Consider the following 21,121-nt stretch of genomic DNA (forward strand, 5'->3'; position numbering starts at 1 on the left):
TGCATTTAAGCGATTTCTGGTTTTTGTTTTTATGTGCAAAAGTGATGAAAATCCCATTTCATACAGATAGGTGGTGGCAAATGGTAAAAGTGTCTGCAATGCTGCTTTTGCCAGCTGTGGATAAGGTTCCAACTGTGTACACCAGAATTGTTCTAAGTCCAGTTTTTCAAATTCTATTTCAATACGTGCATTGGCTCGTATTTCAATAAGATCGTCTTTTATTAAAAAGCTGTCGTCCATCGAATCTGGGTCAAAATTTAAAAACTTCTCTCGCACCCCCAGGGATGCGCGCACACACCCCAGGTTAAGAACCACTGATCTAGATCATTTTTATTATAACGTGTTTGTAAAGAAGTTTGAAATAATATTAACAAACCCGCTCTGGCTGGATGAAATTTAATAGTGAACATCGATATTAAAATTTGTTAGTTTTGATTTCAAAATGAAGATTGTTGTTACAAAAAAATTAGGTAGAATGAAATTTGTTGTCTACAAATAAACACCACGAACCCATTGAAACAGTATGTATGCTTACAGAAAATTTGTTCTAAAATCAACAAAATAATTATGCCCTATATTAGTAATAATTAACAAATAATTAAAATGTCCTTAATATAATAATCAGCCATTTAATTTGTTATTCTTATTTGTGACTGTTGAGGATCAGCACTATATCGGGTTATTTTTCATAGAATTCAATGAAAGTTATCGTTGGGAAAGTTGCTTTATATTAACACGTAGGTTTTACCATTATACTAAACATTCAAATATCTTATTCTTTTAGCCATTTTCCATTTATACAAACGCAAGCCAACCGAAAATGGACCAGAGTCTATCATTAGGAATTAGTGACTACATGATCATTGCAGCCACGTTAGTGATATCTTCTAGCATTGGTATCTACTTCCGGTTTTCAGGAGGAAAACAGAAAACAACTTCCGAGTTCTTCGTGGCTAGCGGAAAAGCAAGTATTCTACCAATTGCATTCTCCATAATGGCCAGCTTCCAGTCGGGCACATCAATGATGGGAATGCCAGGAGAGATATACCGCTTTGGTATAGGAGCAATGCTCCCGTCTATCACAAATTTATTTGGTGCCGTCATCGCCATGTTTCTCATTCTGCCTGTTTTCTTTGCTATTAGCAAGTGCACAGTAAATGAGGTATGATATTTCTCTTTGTGTGTGTGTGTAAACCTTAGAAGCATCTTGTATTTATTCTTTCGATAATATTTACTGCAGATGGCAATATTCTATTAGTCTATGATAAAAATAAGTTTTCGTGCACAAAATTTCTCAATTCCCGATATAAATAGGATGTCGTTAGTCACCGTAATGGAAAACTGAGTATAACTAATATTTCTTTTGGCTTTCATACTTCTCAGGATATGAGAAGGCGTCCAAGTAAACCCTGGACGCTCTCATATCTTGAAAATTTAGCTTTGCAATCAGTATCTTATACAATTTTTATATAGAAGAATAACTATATAGAAGCTTCTGTGTTACTCTAATCGAACGTACTGATTCAGTTAAGATTTTGGAAGTATTTTTCCTTTAAGTTACTTAAGAATGTGAAAAGTTAAATATCATAATTCTGTCTCCCCATCATAATTAAAAATTATAATATTAGATCACTATTCGTATCGAAAACTGTTTCCATATATTTATTCTTTCTAAAAAATATACGAATATTGTAGGATCTCTTCCATACTTTAATAATACCAACCGCCAGTTTTTCTGTAGGGTTTTGAGAGTTCGTTAAATATCTGTCTAACACTCCGAATATTTTCGGTATGGATATAAGAGTTTGGGAGTATTGGTATCGATTTTTCTTTGCTGATCATGGTTTTAGGATATGAGATAATATGCATGATGCTTATAGCGGGAAAAGCACAGTTGCCTGGTTTTCATATACGACAGGGGGGGGGGGAGGATTGAAAAGGTCTGATAACACCTAGAACAAAAATTATTAAAACAACCGATAACCAAGAACATATCTTTAAACCTCTATGTTTCATGGGGGTTAAAGGGTCTAAGATATGTTCTTAAATATTTAATTGCTACCTGGGTTGCTTTAATATTTTATTTTTTCAAGGAATATTTTAAACTATTTCAAACATCTACACCATGGATGAGATTACAATACAACTTACAGTATGAAAATCTTTTTTTTTTTAGTATTTGAGACTCAGGTTCGGCTCATTACTACAGATATTGTGTTCAGTGGTTTTCATGATTCAAATGGTAAGTACATACATTTGTATTTTGACTAAATGATTTGAGTTTAACTTACTTTAAATTACATTTTGCTATGCATAATATTAAGCGTGTGTTGGTAAATGAGGGTAGCTTTCGAAACTATTAGATTTTGATAAGCTACTTGTACATATTTTACAGTTCTTTACGTCACAACTAACTAATGCTATGTTGTACTTCAAGAAAAATCAATCATATTCTTTGGACTTCTTTTTCCAGAATTTATATACGTCTGTTTGTTTATATGGACCATCGGTGGCTCTCAGTACAATAATGGGATTATCAAGTTGGATATCCATAATAGCTGTTGGAACTGTGTGCACATTTTATTGTTCGTTAGTGAGTATTTCCTTGTTATATTTAAAAAACAATTTACAGTAATTACGGATTAATTTGATTTGTAACGTGATCACCTGCTATTTAAACCTTCATAGAGTATTTCTCTTACAGGGAGGGATGAAAGCTGTGATTTGGACTGATTTATTCCAATCCATTCTAATGTTTACAGCTCTTTTTGTTGTTATGGGGAAAGGAATCTCTGCTGTTGGAGGAGTAAGCAAAGTACTCGATATTGCTTACACAGGAGGACGCATGAATTTCCCTTCGTATGTGTAACATTAGGAATACGTTTCCTTAATATGTTGATTATTAACTTTAGTATTCATAAAGGTTGGAAAGTGAATGGTTAACTTTAGCATTAAATACAATAATGCATGTGTGTGTGTAAACTAGGATAATTCATTCTTTGTTATTATAGCAATATGATATCAAAATACGTAACAATGTAAATTTATTGCGACTTTGCTTCTGGAATATCTCTGCTCAATGTTATTCTTTATACTTGTGAGGTTCTTACTGTAAAGAAATTACATCTTAAAAATATCCCATACAGATAACATTGTTGATAATGCAAATTATGATCTTAGGAAAAAAACAATCTGAGTAGCGTTGCTCAGGACGCTAGCAGTATCTTTAAGCTTCACTGTATTCAAAGGAGAACAACATTTTGCGATGGTTCAATATCTTAGGCTCTCGGGAATAAAAGTCCTAAAAATAAACGAGTATAGTCTGTATGCTTTTGTAGTACATCTTCAGTTGCTTACTGACTTAGCAAAAAGTTGAAGGCAGAATGTGATCCTTCCATTTATTTTGAAAGAAGTGTGATCACGTGACTGTTCAGAAGGCCATTTGATAGCATGGAACGGAATTTTCAAATTTCGTTCCATGATATATCAAGTACCGTGACGATGGAACTCAAGAGAGTAAATTAAAACATCTTGGCTGAAATTTGTGACTCATAGTATTATGGGTGCAAGCATTGGAATCAATTTCCATATTTTCCGGTAGGTGTTGACAATATACTTTTTTACGTCATTCCAAATATTGCTTATTTTTTCTGATGCACGTCGCAGCGAAGCGAATTTATTGACATATGGCAGACACTCTAAAGAAGAAAATAAAAAATTCTATCCCAAAAGAAATTGCTTTATTGCATTAAAACATAACATCAGTTCAGAAGTGCACAGATTCTTTCCGAATCATTGATAGACTGATTGATTTCTACACTGTTCGCACTACCAGTTAATACGAAAGGAAAAATCTCGCAACATCATACAATTCCTCTAGAGCACTCAGAGAACAGAAGCGCTATCAGAATGGCGCTTCTCTTCTCTGATGTTACTATCCGCCTGAGTAATTATGAGGTACTAAATTGTTGCCTGTCATATGCCTCTCTTCAGCTGCTTACTGTTTAAAACAATGTGCTCTTCTGCATATTCAAGATAATGTTTTCATATTTATACTGAAATACAGCCCACATATGCACATCGAATGCAAATAGAATGTTATATATAAAATGGTATCTTCCACTAATAAATTTTAATGTAAATCTTTATTTTCAGTTACTTGATGGATTAAAAATAAATTATTTTAAATATAAACTAAAACGGCCTGTCTCATTTAAGATATTTTTCTCATTTACAAAATTTATTTTTAAGATAGAAAGCTAATATTTCTTTGGCTTCTTTGTAAAACACAGCCTAACCAGATGCAAATGTTCTTTTATTTAGACTCGGCCTCGACTTCACAGAACTTTATACTTTCTGGAATGTTTTAATGGGTGGATTATTCCTGGGAATCTCTCTCTTTGGAACCAATCAAGTTCAAGTACAACGCTTATTATCCACGAAGTCCTTATCCCAAGCTAAAACGTAAGATCATGTTAAAAAAATTAGTAATAATTCTTAGTTTATTTTTGCTTTTACGTTGCAAGATCCTACTGAATTTCAAATCGAGAAATTTCAGCTCTTCTTTCTAATAAACTTAAAAGGCAACAAGATAGAGAAATGTTTTATTGCACTGTGGAATACCAGCATGCTGCTTATATCAGCCTGTAGTGGTTAAATGTTTCAAGCCATTACATGCGAATAATCTAAATGCCTAGCATATCCAAAACTAGTAGCAAATACTCTTAATTTACTACACAAGGATTAATAGTGTGTTCGCAATACTGAATGTGCAAAGTTTGAATTATATAAAGTTCAAATTTTTACAAGCTTCTTTTTATTATTTAGGACCCTTCTAATTGGAGCAACATTATCAGCAGGTTTTCGAGTTCTTTGTGCCCTAACTGGAATAGTATTTTTCGCTTATTTCTATCGATGTGATCCTATTCAAATTCCAAACAACAATGTTAATTCAGCAGACAAGGTAACATTTATTAATATTATGATAAATAATAATAATATTAATATTATTATTATACATTTTATATTATTATTATAAAGATGAGCACTTTAATCGGTGTTTACATGCAGACGAACTTAAGATTAACTTGCTCATCCCAAAATTTTATATCGTTTTAATAGTTTTCAATAAAACTCAATTTTTTTTGACGATATTAATTTTTTTTTTTCACTAACTTATTTGTTTCTTGTTACAGCTTTTTCCTTATTTTGTGATGAGGGCATTCAATCAGTCTCCTGGAGTAGCCGGTTTGTGTATTTCGGGAATTTTCAGTGCGGCATTAAGTAGCGTCTCGTCCGCCATCAATTCGTTAACAGCTGTAACTGTCGAGGATGTCATCAGACCCAATTACCCTCAGTTTGCTGCAAAACACGGAGCTTTAATAGCCAAGCTACTTGGTAAGAAAAGCCGTTATATTATTTTTTGTCAATTTCAAATGCGAAATTTCCGTTTATTATAATCCTGCAGTTCATTAATGATGATCAAGTAATAAGTGTAGCAAACATTCACAGATACAATGCACCTTTGAAACATTTCTATTTCGAATTTCTTCAAATCTGCACTTCAGTTAGGTTTACGTGAACTTAATCGTAAAGATTCGTATGTTTGTCAGTCCTTCTCTAAACTTAGCACCTGCTAACAGCATAGATGAGAAAACGTCGCACTGAATGGGATATTGTGCACTTAGTGTTCCAGATACCTAATATTTCTAGCATCAAAAAATTAGCTCTTTTATGGAAAAATTATTTTTTTTAGCAGACTAAAGAAATATTTTTAGCATGCAATATAGTAAACGACATAATCACAAAAAAAAAGCAATTATTTTTCTGCTTCTACAGCAATACATACATGAATAATCATACTTTAATCAGTAAGTTCTTTAATTAAGCTACAACTGTTTAAAATTATCGCATTTGTTTTATATGACTATCAATGAAACATGTTTGATGTATATATAATTGATAAGTATATATAACCATTGTTTGGCTAGTTTATTAAACATTTCATCATCAATAGAATTTGCTATTTCGTTGATTCACGCAATATGAAACTGGTAGTCAGGCAATGAGTCATTGTATGTCTGGAGTTTAACACAATAAAGGGACCAGCAAGCAACTGACTGGATGGAATAATATGGTGTGCACCAGACGTATTGTATTGCTCTTGCCAAGAAAAAAAAAAGCCACTAGGGTTAAATTGGGCTTATGAACACCGAAAGTCATTTGATTTTATGAATTGTATCTCTAGTTAATTAGCGGATAACATAAGTAGCAAACGAACCAATTGAGCTAATGTTGATCAATGATGGTGACCGATAGTTGTAGTCGTAATTTGTTTTTCCTCTTATGGAGCAGTCCAGGTTCCTTTGTACTACTTCACCATCGTTTGAATGCCACTGCCTATATGAACATTGTTACTGACCAAGTGCAGCTCTTCTTCACGTTTCCATTTACTGCTGATCCATCTGGAACAATTACAATGCGATATTTTACCAGGTCGTAAAGAACTTCGGATCGGTGAAGAACGGTTCCAGACATAAGTGACGTTGCCATGCTTCCTGACATGTTCAGGCACAAGACCTTCACTGGAGAAGCTGTAGGAAAAATTGAAATCCTCCATAGTTTATTCTGGGGGATCTTTGGGATATCATTGCGCCTGTGAATTGGCCACAATTTCTATGCAACGGAACAGATACGTCGTGGAGAATTTGCTCCAATGAGTGTAGGCTGTTCTGAGAAATGAAAGTTGACACGACTGATGTGAAACTAATAAGCTGGCCTTTCAGTGTATACATTATGATTTAATTACGAAATGCATAATTTTTTATTTTAATATTTCAGCATTCTTCTATGGTTGCCTGTGCATTTCACTTACTTTTATGGTGGCAGCTTTTGACGGTGTTCTCCAAGCTACTATTACCTTATTCAGTATAGCGAATGGGTCAGTCCTGGGAATATTTACGCTGGGTATGTTGACGTCAAACGCCAACGAAAAGGTAATCAATTATAAGTGGTTCCCTTGCAAACTGCACTTAATTTTGGTACTTTTATTCCTTTATAAAAGTGCAACTACATTTTGAATCGCGTTTAGTTTTAAAATAAATTATTGTAGTAAAATATTGTATATTTTTCATATTCACAACAATATGCTCAAGTGAACTACTCTGATACATCTTCAATATTGCTATATCCGTTGCAGATACATAGGATTTTGTTGTATGCATCTTCAACACCATTGGTGAACATATTGGCACTGATAATACTCGTTTTAAGTTTAGAAGAAAATAACTGAATACGAAATACTCGATTGAAGTCTGGAGTTGAGCATCTTTTGTTCAGAATTATCAAGATTAAATATTTCCTAGTTTAATGTTTCTGGTATTGAGAAAACTTGCTTCAACAGAACAACTTTAGAGGTTTTCAGTTGAGAATGAATAAGTCCATTTAATCATAACGCCTTAAGGATAAACAAATGGGAAATCACAATACACAAACGTTCTAACATTTGCCTTCTCGCGCTTTATAGTTTCACAATCGCAAAGTACGAAATATAAATCTGACTGGACAGAGACAGCGGCTTACTTATTACGTAATCCACTGAAATGACTTGCCGAAGGCACAGACCACTGACTTCTACCGAACAACAAATTTCATGAGCTGTTAATAATGAAAATAAAGAAGGTCCTTTTCATGCTCAAAACAATTATGGATATCACTTTTGCGTAAAAGCAATTTCGCATTTAGCAAGTTACTGGAAATGTTTATTTATGGATGAATTTTCGTAGTAAGTGTCCTTTTCATGTTTTTAAATCCACCATAATCGAAAATGCATTTCTACAGTTAATGCACCTTAAACAGATCTTTAACCGTTAATGCTGAATTAATTATTTCCTATAGATTACTCATACCTTACATTGAATAAGGGAATGAGAACTACGAATTATAAATGCATTACAGTAAAGATTCGCTTGCTATCTAAATTCCTTGAATAATGGTTTTACCAAAATTAGTATTCAAAAATGGTAAAAAAAAAAGTTTTTTTTTCATTAGATACCCGAGAGTTGGATTTCGTGGGTAACAATTATAATTAAAAATTCACTTCTGAACTTCAAATATACAAAATCAACGAAAACATTTTATGATGTTAAAGTTAAAGTAGCGAACATGTGAACAGTTGCACACCTCGCTCTTTAGCTTCGGGTATGAAATCCACCATGTGCATACATGTTCGTAAAAATCACTGTCCCGTTAATTATAGAAGTAAGATCCGAGATTATAAATTCTCATTATTCCACTCACCACGGTAGGAGATTAGGTTCACAGCCTTTCGTTGGTAGAATTCACATACAAACAGCCCACCGACAAAATATTACTGCGAATCATTCCTCTCTTCGTCTGTGAAAGAGACGATCATGGTACAAGATCAAACGTTTATGAGAACTAAAATTGCATCTACATTACATTCGTCTACAGTTGTTGTTTAATATGCTTGGCAGTAGAATACTCCCGCATTAATTTGTCGTGGTTCATCTACCATGCATGTTGTAACTATTTCCTGTTATGAAGTTCCAAACTCAGTTTGTATCTGGCAGAGAGAGACAAATAAACAATCAGGAGAGCTCCCTCATTTTCTCAACTTTTTATGCTAAAATAGTTGATTTTTATCAGAGTATTCAAACCTTCCCTTAGTTCAAAAATACGCTATATTGGGACTTAATAGCGTACTAGTCAGTCACATAATTCCAAGCCAGATAATCTTGATATAACCATCCTCTTGTTATTTTAATTTTTATTAAAATAGCAACAAGAATAGCATTAGAATAGCAACAAGATTTAGATTTTTTCAATGAATTTTAATTATCCAGAATTACGGAATCTCAGAAACTCACTTTACTGATTTCGGGAGACCGAAATCAGTAACGTATGCACTCGTAAGACAAAACATTATCACCTGCCTTTGTAGTTTTTTGGTCCTCTTTAGCCGAGATAACGATTTGAACCCCCTGTTGGCATTGATTGCACATAAGGTATCAGAAGTGTTCTGGACCAACTAGACTTAAAGCATTCCCAAAATCAGCAACAGAGAGAGGCACTGACGTCGATCAGCAGATACCGAGTTCCACATGATCCTACAAGTTTTCGATGGGATTTACATAAGAACTAAACTGCCAGGTGAACGAGGAATGATTGGATACGCACTTTGAACCATGCTTGCACAAGAGAGCCTTGTGCAAGCATGAAAATACGGGATGTTTCCATGATAGAGTCCTGATCTATCGGGCCGCATTCTCATCATGTAAAGTACTATGGAAACCGAAACAATACCTAATCATAGTGTGTGTTTCATTGGAATGTAGGGACCAAATTTTTATCAGCTACCCGTTGTTTCCCGCCAACACTGCAGTTTGATTGGCTGATATGTCATTATGTTTTGGCTCATAACACTAGATTCGCTCAGTGCCTAGAGAATGTGTATATTAGGAATATTTTTTGAACGGTACCAGTGCTGAAAACTCCAATGTGCTCGCCCTGAGCAGGTATACAAGAATAAGTTTGTCAGTTCAGTGATACAGGATCATATTTCCATGGCGAAGTCTAGTCTTACCTTAATACTGAATTTCAACAGTTAGGTTGTAGACTTGTTCATTTTGCCCGATTCTTTTCTATTAGACTATTTTATAACAATCACAATCCAATATTTAAAACTTAATGAGTTTTTCCACTTAGTTATAAATTAAAGCTGTCAATATATTATATTCAAGTTTAATCCTTTAAGTGTGAGCAAACAATGTTGGGGCATGAAGTGTCTACTGGGCTACTTGTATATTAAGACTTCACATTAATTGCTTTAGTATCCCATAATGCCAATCACACATCCTTTCGGGGGGGGGGAATAATGCTACGATATATTACTACGGCAAATTAATGTGAAATCATTAGCTTCTATATAGCAGTAGCGTAGTCGTGAGGATACTTCACGTGCAAACTTTATTTGCTTAACTCTTGTATAAAGGATTAAACAAGAAAATTTCTTGGCATCTTTTATTAAAAGATGATACTGAGAAATCACGCGTATCTGTGTTTACATAAACCCCTGCTCAATTTATAACTCAATTCTTTGACGGCGCTAATGAACGCTCAGATACTGCAAACGAAACTTGAAACTACTGAAATTGGTTTATTTGATTTGTCTGTTGTTTTTAAAGCACTTTTTTATGATTAAATTCATTCATAATATCTTAGCATATTTTACCTTAAAGAATTGTCGAACTGATCATCCAGGTATATGGTTAAGAACGATTTTCTATGTATATAAATTTGCATTTAAGGGTACTGCTCTAGGATTGTTAGCTGGAACTTCGTTTTCTGCCTGGATTGCATTTGGGAAGATGATAGCAGGTTATCGATCCCCAACTCTGCCCCTCTCTATAGAAAAATGCGAAGATAATATAAGAAACATTACGGGAATCACAGAAAGTTACCATAACTGGACAGATTCATCAGCATTAACAGGAATACTGATAAATAAATCAAGATCACACAAGTAAGCCGATTTTTATTGCTGCTCGTAAGTTTTCTTTTTCGAATAAATACAGCAATATTTCTTTAATTTATTTTTATATTCCATGAATAAATATATAGTTATAAATGGCTATTATTAAGAGTGAGATTGTTCTGAAATGAATAGAACTTAGCACATTTTTGAATTAATGTATAACGAAACACTCACGAAATGAAAGAACCAATTGGCATTGAACAGGCGTATATTTTTGTTCACTTAATGAACAAAAAGATTATCCTGAGTATAAGATTACTTTTAATGGGCTCAAATTTCTCCAGGAAGATATTTAAATTCTTTAGCACTAACTAAAGCCCCTAAAGTGCCACTGGAGCCGTCAAAAATGCATTTAGTTCGTGTAAAATGAATCGTCCGTTTTAGCAAAAATCAGAGTAGCTAATTTTTCCTCAGAAATTTTATACGCAAATATCAGAATGATAGTGTCGAGTTTCATACTAAGTGACAGATTTATGACGATGTTAGAAAGTATATTCGTCTACGAACACACATCAAAACTAAAATATGTAATCATTACTTTCATTACGATTCGAATTTTATGTCCTTAAAAGTGCCTTGACGGTAATACATACAGTGGGGTCAGTAAGTCCCAGGGAGAAATCTGGTGATTAAAGGGATGATAAAATGTAAGAACACTTTCGTGTCACAAAATGTGGCGTACATTTGCAGCATTGTGGGGGGGGGGGCGTGCAACATGGACAAATATATCGCGACTGGAATGGGGGATGGGATGAACACGTTGAATGCGTTTCAGGAGACGATTCATAAACATATTTATGATAGCTCGCATTCACTGTCATTTTCTCAAGCTAGAGTCGATGCGGGATGGACACCTTATCGACTTCTAAGACCCGCTTTAAAACAAAATTGAATTGCAAACGCCTGTTAACTTTTCATATTTACAAGCATGTCGTACAAAGAATAAAGAAAATTACCCTATACCATAACTCGCACGTCAATTAATGTAAATTAACTTCACAATAAATAACTCAAATTATTCTTTAACAGATTCAAACAGATGTTTTGAGTCTGTTACAAATGTCTGACGAAAGAATTCTACTCAGAGATAGGCCTAAAAGTAGCTTTAAATGTACAAGCAAATCCCCGCATGAAGTAGTTCAAGGATAACATACCTAAACGCCTCTCAGATCTTCGTAATATTTTTAGAGAGGAACAATTCGCATCAACATTGACATATTGAAAGGTCAAAAAATGTGTTCGTCATGTCATTTTATTAAAAATAATTATGGGACTGACACCAAAACAGTAATTTATTTCGATTGCATACTTTATGACCAAAACAATAATTTATTTTGATTGCATACTTCATGAAACCCCCACCCCCTTCTGTTCCTTGATATGTAGATGAGCATTATAAAATATAGGTTAAACATGACATCGCAGGAATTAATTTTCGACAAAACTGAATAAGACGATCAGTCATTTATCAGTATTCTATTCCAGGTAGAAAGAAACTTTCTATCGCCATCTATGTGTAAAGTTGAGAACTATCATGCATGCTATTACTTGATATGCGATTTAACAATGAAGCGAGTTTAATTTGTTTCGAAATCGAACCCTGAATAATCACCACTTCCTTCTTACAATAGATGAAATTAATTGAAATTTATTCTAAATTCAGTAAATAAATATAAATAAAGTAATAAATAAATATTACTAATAAGTCATTTTAAGACTATTACTTGAACAAGGAAACAGATTTTTGTTTTAAATATTAAATACGAATTTTAATATTTTCAGTGATATATTCCCACTGTACAAAGTATCATTTTTATGGATTGCTGTTTTCGGCTGGGTGGTTTGTGTTGCAGTTGGTTACGTAGCGAGTCTCTTAACAGGTAAACATCAATTTCTTTTGATTGTGAAAGCGATATTTTAAAATACAGTAGAATCCTGATCATTAAAATTCCTTTAAATTTATAAATTTAATATTTATTAAATTTGCAAATCGCTATCTTTATATTGCTCTTAATCAAAAGCAAAACGATATCCATTTATTTGTCTACAATAATGAATAAAATAAAGTGAATGACGACTAAAACTAAGCGCCACCTATCTTAGAAATTCAGAGCTATTATAATTGTCCTGGTTATAGATACACTATAAAATTCTCTGCGAAGGAAAATGGCACAGGAGTAGAACGTTAACAGGATGTGCATTCGGGAACAGCAACATAATTTAACTTACTCCAGCAGATTATTAGTGCTCTTAACATAATTGCATGACTTTTGGATAATAAAAATTTACCGTACGTTTTTTGTTTTTCAATAACTGGATTCTACTGTGTCAATTTTAGAAATTTGAGCGCTATTTCTAGTAATTATATTTTGCTGATTTTTGTTTCGTAGTCACTGTTCATCTTATCTTTATACATGAATAAAACTATTAATCTCTGGAATCGAAATGAATACACACCAAACATTTAAAGCCATTATGATTAAATAATCATACACATAATTATAACACCGAATTTTGAAATATACAATTGAATGTTGAGAGCATTAAGAGGAGACAAGACCCATGAACAACTAAGTCTAGGTATCGCAATACAATAAGGAAAAACTACTGAGCAGTGCAAAACGTAATCAACAGAATTGTAGTCTGTTAACAGATTATAATAAAGTGTAAAAACCAGTTATCATGGACAGAGAAGTCTTTAACTATAAAGTTTTTTTTAGATATTTAGAGTAAATATCAAAGCAAGTTCATTCCCCGTCTATAGAGAAGAAACTCAACTTCCTGAAATTAAACCATTCTCCATGTGTGCGCACTTGTTTTACTTGGGATTCAAACTCAGTATTTGGTTAATGAAGAGCATATGACACACACAATCTTGTCTAAATTTTATCACAAAGGACAAAATGAAGTTCTGAATTAACCTACAAAATCTGGTAAGTTTTCTTTAACTGCTTCTTTTCAATGCCAGTCATGTTTCTAGCTTAAAGTGTGATGACTGACGCCACTTCCACTGAGCCATGTGGTTCCACATCGCTAGGCCGCCCGAAGAATGGCGACCTAAATTCAATTGTAGTCGCCAAGTAGAATTTTCTAAACCTTTTCTTGACCGGTTCCCGAGTTAAGCGATCTCTGGAACGGGCAAGAGTGTTCTTTTCTCCAGAAAACTAGGGTTTTTTCATCCTGTAAACTCAAGAAAAATGACCCTAGAACCCATACTATTTCAGTTAATTATAATGTTAGTATTACGTGCCACGAGATGGCAGCACATGTCAGTTGCCTCTGTTCACCGGATGACGTCCATAATTTGTCTTAGACCAGCTATCTGATTGGCTACCGGTGGAGATTGAACTGCACCCTCAGTCTCAAAAATTTATATAAGGATAAAACGGCCTAGCCTACCCCCCCCCTCTACAACTCTATAGGGGAACAAAAATCATTAACAGATCGTGTCCATTAGTACTACGCCTTTTAACATATTCTCTTTTCTGAAGTTCTCTACCAAGTATTTATGCTGCTTTCTTCTTTCTCTCCACTGATACTTTTTTCCATACCAGTTAAAATATTGACACCCTGATATTGTTAAAACATGCTGAAGCTTAGTATGAATAATAAAAGCACTTCGAATGTGTAATTCCTTCTGAATTGCACTTTAAGTGTCCTTATAAAGTCATGTCGTTTTTTTTTCCCAGTGTTGTTATTCGTATATGGAGGGGGGGGGGGCTGAAATGTTGCCTGTATATTCGTACAGATGTAAACTTGCATTAGTATCCCAAGGTGTTAATGATCGTATAACTCCTAACTTTATTTTCAAACATGCAAAAATATTTTTATTTCTTTATGTGAGTCCCCACCCCCCCTCACGAAAGGTTATAGTAAAAAGTACTAGCTTGACTGGACTAAGAAATTTTTATCTTTTTATTCCTAATTGTGTGAGCCAGTTGTATTTTTTTTATCGAATTTTACATAATCGAGAAACCCTGTTCTAGAGTTTCAATTTTTCAAGCCACTTCATGCCTCCAATAAGTATAGCAGTGGTTGGTCTCCCACTTTTAAATTAATCTTCCACCTAAAGATGTTCACAACTATAAAGATCACAGGGAGTCAGGAACTCCCCGAGAGAGGCCACATACTACACGCACCAGCTATCATACTTATTCTTGAATTCATTCACACAGCTTGCACACACAACATTCAATGGCAATCCATTCCAATCACGCACCACCCTATGAGAGAAAAATCTAGTCACCCCCCCCCTCTTAGCGGCATTCATTCTCAGCTTCCAAAGATATCATCTTGTCCTTTCCCAACCTTCCATAAATTGAAAAATTACATCAATTGAAATCCTGTATGATCCTTTCAGAAGTTTGTAAGTCTCAATCATATCATTCATCTTTTTCCTATTGACTAGTGTCTGCAGTCTACAAATTCTCAATCTGTCTTCATAATCAGTATTCCACAATCCTGATATCATTTTAAGGCATTCCTTTGCAATCTCCATTATATCAGAAGCATAACGGAAACCAGGAACCCAGACATGCGCACAATAGTCCAAGTGAGGTCTTATCAAGGCCTTGTAAAGAGGCAAAATAACATCCTTATCTTTAGCTGTCAAGGTTCGTTTCAGCATTGTCATTATCTTTAGAGTTGTATTTGCAATCTTTGCCACATGGCCCCTTGAACATCAACTTCCTATTTACTAACACTCCGAGATTCCTAGCCTCACCAGTTTCTTCCAGCATAAACCCACCAAAATAATACGACATTGGATATCTAATCACGCTAAAGTGAATGACTTGACATTTAATGACTTTGAACTGATATCTATGCCCACAATTCCAACGTATTCAAATCGTTCTCCAAATACTGCATATTAGCAGCATTCATGATTACCTTACCTATCTTTACATCATCAGAAAATAGCTGTATGTCGCTTGTCAAATCCTTCACAATATCATTAATGTACAGAGTGAATAACAGTGGACCATGCACTGATCCTGGTGGTACACAACTGGTTACCTTAATTATTGCAGACTCACATCCCCCGTATACCACTTTTCGATATCTGTCAGTCAGTCATCCTCTTATCCATGCTAATATTCTCTAACCTAAACCCATATTATCCAATCTATGCAAGTCTGCCATGCTGTATTCTATCAAAAGCCTCAGCAAAATCCAAAAGTATCATGGTGCATCCATTCCTCTTTTCTAGCTCAATAGTAACATTGTTATAGAATGTGTGCAAGTTACTAAAACATGATCTTCCCTTAGTAAACTCATGTTCCTCATTGCAAAGTAGAGATTCACTGTCAACCTATTTCTGAATGCGAGCCCTAACCAATTTTACCAAAATCTTTACCACAACTCCTGAGATACTAATTGGTCGATAGTTGGATACATTGGTCTTTGCACCACCCATGTGAAATGGAATTACCATACATTCTTTCCATTCTTGAGGAATCGTCCCTGTTCTGAGACACAATTTATATAGTCTAGTAAAAGGAATAGCCAGTTCAACTGAACACTCTTTCAGCACCTGTGCTGATATTCCATCAGTCCCTATTGCTGAATTCTTATTCAGTTTGTGCAACAGCTCTAATACCTCGTTCTCATATACATGAGGTTCTTCATTCAGTGAAGATGTAGCAGTGACCTCAATTTGCGTACACCAGCTTGATAGCGTTTAACAAAATGGACACTCATTAGTTGAACAACTTCTTCTGCATGTCACCTTCACGCCATCTACATTTATAAGTTATTCTTTCATATTCATTCTTTTATTTGCAGCATATCGATAGAATTCTTATGGTTGTCTTTAGCACCGCAGAGCCAGTTTCTTTTCATATTCAGACTTTGCTTTCCGTACAACAGTTGGGACTATTCTAGCCTGCTGCTTATGAAGTTCATAACGGACGTCATCCTTATGCAACACGGTATTCCTTCCACATCGTTCTTTACTTACGAATCTCTTACTTAATAAGATTACAAATCCATTTCACTCGTACTCTATTTATTCTTCAAACTCTCGGGAGACATTCTGATATCGCATCATTTAAGTATTGTTTAAATGCTTCCCATCACTGTGACATCTTTTCCATCTAGCAACCGAACTCAGTATACTCCTCAGTTGGTCATTTATGCAGGAGAAATTTACCATTTTTTTAGCAATTTAAATCGGGCACACTTGATAATATTTGAGAGATTTTCATTATTCTGCTGTTAATATTCCCATAAAGTGATTGGTAATTTCAACGTAGAAAACAACGTCATAATCAAAGAAACAGACGATATTTTTAAAAAGAGAACTAAACATTTCATTTTATTTAAAATGTCGACAGATATGACAATAGGCAAATTGTAACACAGTATTGTTACAAAGTCGTTTGTAAAGCTTTGCAAAGACAATTATGAAAAAAGGACATCACTGCTCTGCTTCATTAAAAAAAATGTAACAAAAGACAATCCGCAAGTATTAATCAAGGTGTAATGTTGTCATTTTCTTAATACGTACTTTTATTTTTCAAACAGTCGTTTAAATGTGGTTTCTCTGAAAGATATTGGGTTGATTCATGTCAGTTTAGATTTTTTTTTGTTTTATTGCAAGAACATCAATAATATAAATAAATGGAATGTAGTTTATTTCATGACTGTCCTATAATTAGCATTACTTAAATGTGCTTCCTTTTAGGTCCAAATAAGGAAGTATCGCCAGAATATTTAAGTCCAATTGTTAGGAAAGTCTCATCTCTGAATACAGAAGAAGAGAAAGAAGATATTAAAAAGTAAGTAGGCATAAATCAAACTGTATTTCAACATAAGGTTGAAATACAGTTTTATAAATAATACGCGGTATTCTTATCAGGAAAGCTAATTACACCTAAAGTAATTAAATTACTATTAATTTAATTACTTTAGGTGGGAATGAAGAGCCAGACTGCACAATAAAAAATTAGTTATTAATTATAAACTCTTACCTGAATATATAATTTCGGACTCGCACTATAAATCAATACAAATGTAGAAATTTTAACTTAGGTGTAATTAGATTTTTAATATGAGTTCGTTTCGCATTTAATTGTAATTATTAATTTTGTAATTATTAATTACAATCGTTTACAGAAAACTCGTGACTGTAACCATGCTCTGAAAACATAGTTGTTTTGGCAGCATTTAATCAACTATACCTCGTAAATTAAATTCCTTGAAGTGCGTGCACTTTTTTTAGTACTGAACTACTAATAGCCAGTAGCAGCTGTGTTGTCAGCCTCTCCCCTCCTTGCGCAGTTAATTCCACGTCTCAGAATCTCATTCTGTAATACATTCAATCTAATCCCAAGTAGAATATTGTGAACACTGAGTTTTTTACTTGGTGAATGGTCAATTACACCTTCACACTTCCGTTTCGGATTAACTTTATTGCATCCTCTGCATCGGATGTGTTCACTGATTCAATATATATACATATGAGAGAGAGAGAGGCTAAGTCAGTGTTTTTTTCATGCCGTTTTGAAGCTTAAAAGTACAAAAAGAAATGTTTCAGAAAGAGGCAGATAACTAAAATTCTGATAATCTCCTGCTTTCTTTGAAAATTGTCTGTTTTTTTTTTTTATAAACGTTTTATAAGTTATCACACTTTTAAGACAGGTAGATAAAACAAACAAGTACAAATTTCTTACTAATCGAAATCATCGAAGGATTTGACTGTAGGTTGGTAATTTCGCATTCATCATCTTCCTTGACAATCCATTTTTGTAAAATATAGAGCGGAGATTGTAAAGAGATTTAAAACATGTCAATTCCATGACGTATGAACAAGTAATCGCAAGGTGTCTCTAGCAAAGATAGAACCGGAATTGTGTTTTAGAGTTAGGCCAACATAGCTAAGACTATGGAGTGGCTGTATTATGTCTGTTAGCTTGTGCTTTTCAGGTGAATTTCTTTGCTTTTCGGGATGGCAAAACTCCGTTTTTTTTTCTCACACACACATACACAAATCTGGCAGGTTTTGTCCTGCTGATTATCTAACGAATAAAGTTCATGAATATTCAGATTAGAACCTCAGTTACAACAGGTCGCATTTCGTTTGGTTCAATGTTGTAATAATGGTTGATTCTCTTCTACAACATTTTATTCTCCAATTTTGATAAATCTAATGCATTATAAATATTCAACTATAACTACACTGTTCATGTACAGTAAGGTAAATTATGAAGATACAAAGCATACCTAAATATCACATGACTATCAGAGAAAAGGAAATAAAATAAATGATACATATTGGGAGTGTTGTGCTTTATTGAATAATTTTCCTCAGCCAAGCATTTTAAGCAGGTGGAACGGTTGCTTGTCAGGAAAACTAAATATACAGCACCAAGCAAACTCAAAATTATTTAAACAAGACTTATTCAGTTTTTAAATCCTTTGATGTCAATGTACTTTAAGAAGAGCATCTTAGTTCATTACACAGCAGTTATCACCATACTAATACGTTGAGTGACTCCTCTTATAAGTTTATCTCAATGTTATCTTACACAAAAACTTTGTATCTTCGTTAAATATAAGTGTTTGTAGTTTTAGATCTGACTTAAACTGATATTTTTTCTGAGATTAGAGAAAGCAGCACGCACGCTAATATATATGTTTTTTTTTCTTTAGAGACCTGAAGGACGTCTTAATTTTGGAGTCAAGGTGAAGCTCCCGTTTGTTTCCCAAGGATTATGTGAATAACTCTTTGAAGGCGGATGAAGACATCTTTTGTGCAAAGATAAACCCATTGTAATTTAAGAAGCAGTAAATCCTTTGTCATTTCTGAAACTTTTGTTTAGTACAGGGAGATCGATCACATTAAAACCTTTGCAGAAAAATGAAAATATCATTGTACTATCCAAGTATTTTTGCTTACAACCAGCAGACGAAAAAAAAAATGAAATAATGAAAAAAAAGTCTACTGTGAAACACTCACTCAGGCCATTCTTTCTTTTTACTATTTAAAAAATCTAACTGGGCGCTGGAAATTGCCTTTCTACTTCCAGTTCTTCGTATCTTTCATTTGGCTGTAATGCGACATAAAGATGCAGCAGTTTGGAATTGTTTGATAATTTTGAGCTAGACTGGTATGCAAATAAGCAGTGATGGAATTAGAAATAAATTTAAATAAAAATTAAATTTCAAACAGAAAATGATAGTACCGATATTCTAGAACACCTCATAATGATAGGATATGAATACCAATCCTTTGACATTTATTCATAACTGACATTCGATCCCTGTATCTACCAACCACTCATGAGTCTGTCGTTTACTTTAACTTCAAAATTGACCGGTATTTTGTAATGCAACATTTTATGTTAGTTAAAGCACGATTAGATCTCAAGAATTAGCGATTGTGGATATTATTTATTGAAAGCTGTTAATTCAAAAAGCATTTATGAATTCTTTTTTCCTGTTTAGTTTTCAAAGGACAATTTCCTTACATTAAATAGTTAACCACAAGTAACAATGCTGATTCGGCTTGATATTTCTGTTAACATAAAACATTGGTTGTAACTTCATGAATAGTAGTATTATGCACAACTCAGATGGGAGGGAAACATGGTAATGAAGAGGGCCAAACTGAGCAAACAAACTTGATTTCCTACTGTGTTAAAAATTAATCCTATAAATCCTCTTAATTAAATTATAGTGTTATCCCGGAATACATAAAACGAAGACACTTCTCAGAATTCCTGTACAGATTATCTCACGATTGCTTAGTAACATCCATCATAATCATCACACGAGTGATACATAGAAATAAATACGTGTCAGGATTAGAAAACTGCCTCTTAGTTAAATCACGGTGGGAACACACGGGCTGCACGTATTCAGTTGTGATACACAGAACAAAAAAATACTTCAGATCGTTCAGGCATGGCTTTAGTGAGGATAAAAAAATTGCATCAAGTAGATACGAAAAAGGCGAAGGTTGTATGCAGGAAGCGGCAGTTAAAAAAAATGTTATACAAAACATAGCTAAGACAGTAAACTAGCAAATAGTAACTTAACAAAATCGCTTAATGAAACACAGAACTAAACTGAACTGAAGCCGAGAACTCTTACAATATCAAACAAGCATTATATGTAGCCCTAGGGGAGAGAACGAGAAATAATTAAAGATATGGACTTCTTGATACTTAGGCAAACTATTGGCACTAAATAAATTAAGCTTTTTTTTTCCTTAGAAAATCCACAAGATAAATCTAATTAAGAGAAGCATAACAGGTTCAAAAGCTTAAGAAATAAAACTAGTAAAGAGATTTGAGAAATAAAATTCTGAGATAACTATTGAGAACAATTTAAACAATTACTTACGGCGCGCGCGCATATCCACACAGAATGCAAATATGAAGAATAAACAGAAATTAAATAGAACTGAATTATGTGAGTACACCTTTAATGTGCAAAAAAAAAAAATGTTCATTGTACAGAGATAAAGGAAAAAATAACTAGAATAAATAAGAGAACAATATTTCAGTTACTATTAAAATGTTTTCTGATAAAAAAATACCACATCAACGGACAAAAATCTTA

The 21,121-nt window shown here is 33.8% G+C and overlaps 2 protein-coding genes across 2 annotated transcripts; both read left to right on the forward strand.

Moving 5' to 3' along the window:
* The first annotated feature begins 820 nt into the window (after positions 1–820).
* LOC150105611 (putative sodium-dependent multivitamin transporter) lies at positions 821–6,933 on the forward strand. Its single transcript, XM_090394000.1, has 9 exons — positions 821–1,162; positions 2,177–2,242; positions 2,474–2,593; positions 2,705–2,859; positions 4,324–4,464; positions 4,828–4,963; positions 5,196–5,397; positions 6,841–6,897; positions 6,929–6,933. The coding sequence occupies exons 1-9, from the start codon at positions 821–823 to the stop codon at positions 6,931–6,933; spliced, it is 1,224 nt and encodes a 407-aa protein (XP_090250126.1).
* On the forward strand, positions 6,892–19,322 carry LOC150105612 (sodium-coupled monocarboxylate transporter 1-like). Its single transcript, XM_090394940.1, has 5 exons — positions 6,892–6,995; positions 10,329–10,543; positions 12,338–12,435; positions 17,241–17,334; positions 19,208–19,322. The coding sequence occupies exons 1-5, from the start codon at positions 6,969–6,971 to the stop codon at positions 19,242–19,244; spliced, it is 471 nt and encodes a 156-aa protein (XP_090251066.1). The 5' UTR covers positions 6,892–6,968; the 3' UTR covers positions 19,245–19,322.
* The last annotated feature ends 1,799 nt before the right edge of the window (positions 19,323–21,121 follow it).

This window comes from Typopeltis vanoorti, chromosome 6, assembly GCF_054136105.1.
Source record: "Typopeltis vanoorti isolate ZY-2024b chromosome 6, IOZ_Tvanoo_1.0, whole genome shotgun sequence".
Taxonomy (NCBI): Eukaryota; Metazoa; Arthropoda; class Arachnida; order Uropygi; family Thelyphonidae; genus Typopeltis; species Typopeltis vanoorti.

Excerpts from the sequence above, each read along its gene's own strand:
- LOC150105611 (XM_090394000.1), top strand. The coding sequence starts at position 821 with ATGGACCAGAGTCTATCATTAGGAATTAGTGACTACATGATCATTGCA. Across the intron at positions 2,243-2,473 it reads TGGTTTTCATGATTCAAATG|AATTTATATACGTCTGTTTG; the intron begins GTAAGTACATAC and ends TTCTTTTTCCAG. Across the intron at positions 2,594-2,704 it reads GCACATTTTATTGTTCGTTA|GGAGGGATGAAAGCTGTGAT; the intron begins GTGAGTATTTCC and ends TTTCTCTTACAG.
- LOC150105612 (XM_090394940.1), top strand. The coding sequence starts at position 6,969 with ATGTTGACGTCAAACGCCAACGAAAAG. Across the intron at positions 6,996-10,328 it reads CGTCAAACGCCAACGAAAAG|GGTACTGCTCTAGGATTGTT; the intron begins GTAATCAATTAT and ends TTTGCATTTAAG. Across the intron at positions 17,335-19,207 it reads GAGAAAGAAGATATTAAAAA|AGACCTGAAGGACGTCTTAA; the intron begins GTAAGTAGGCAT and ends TTTTTTCTTTAG.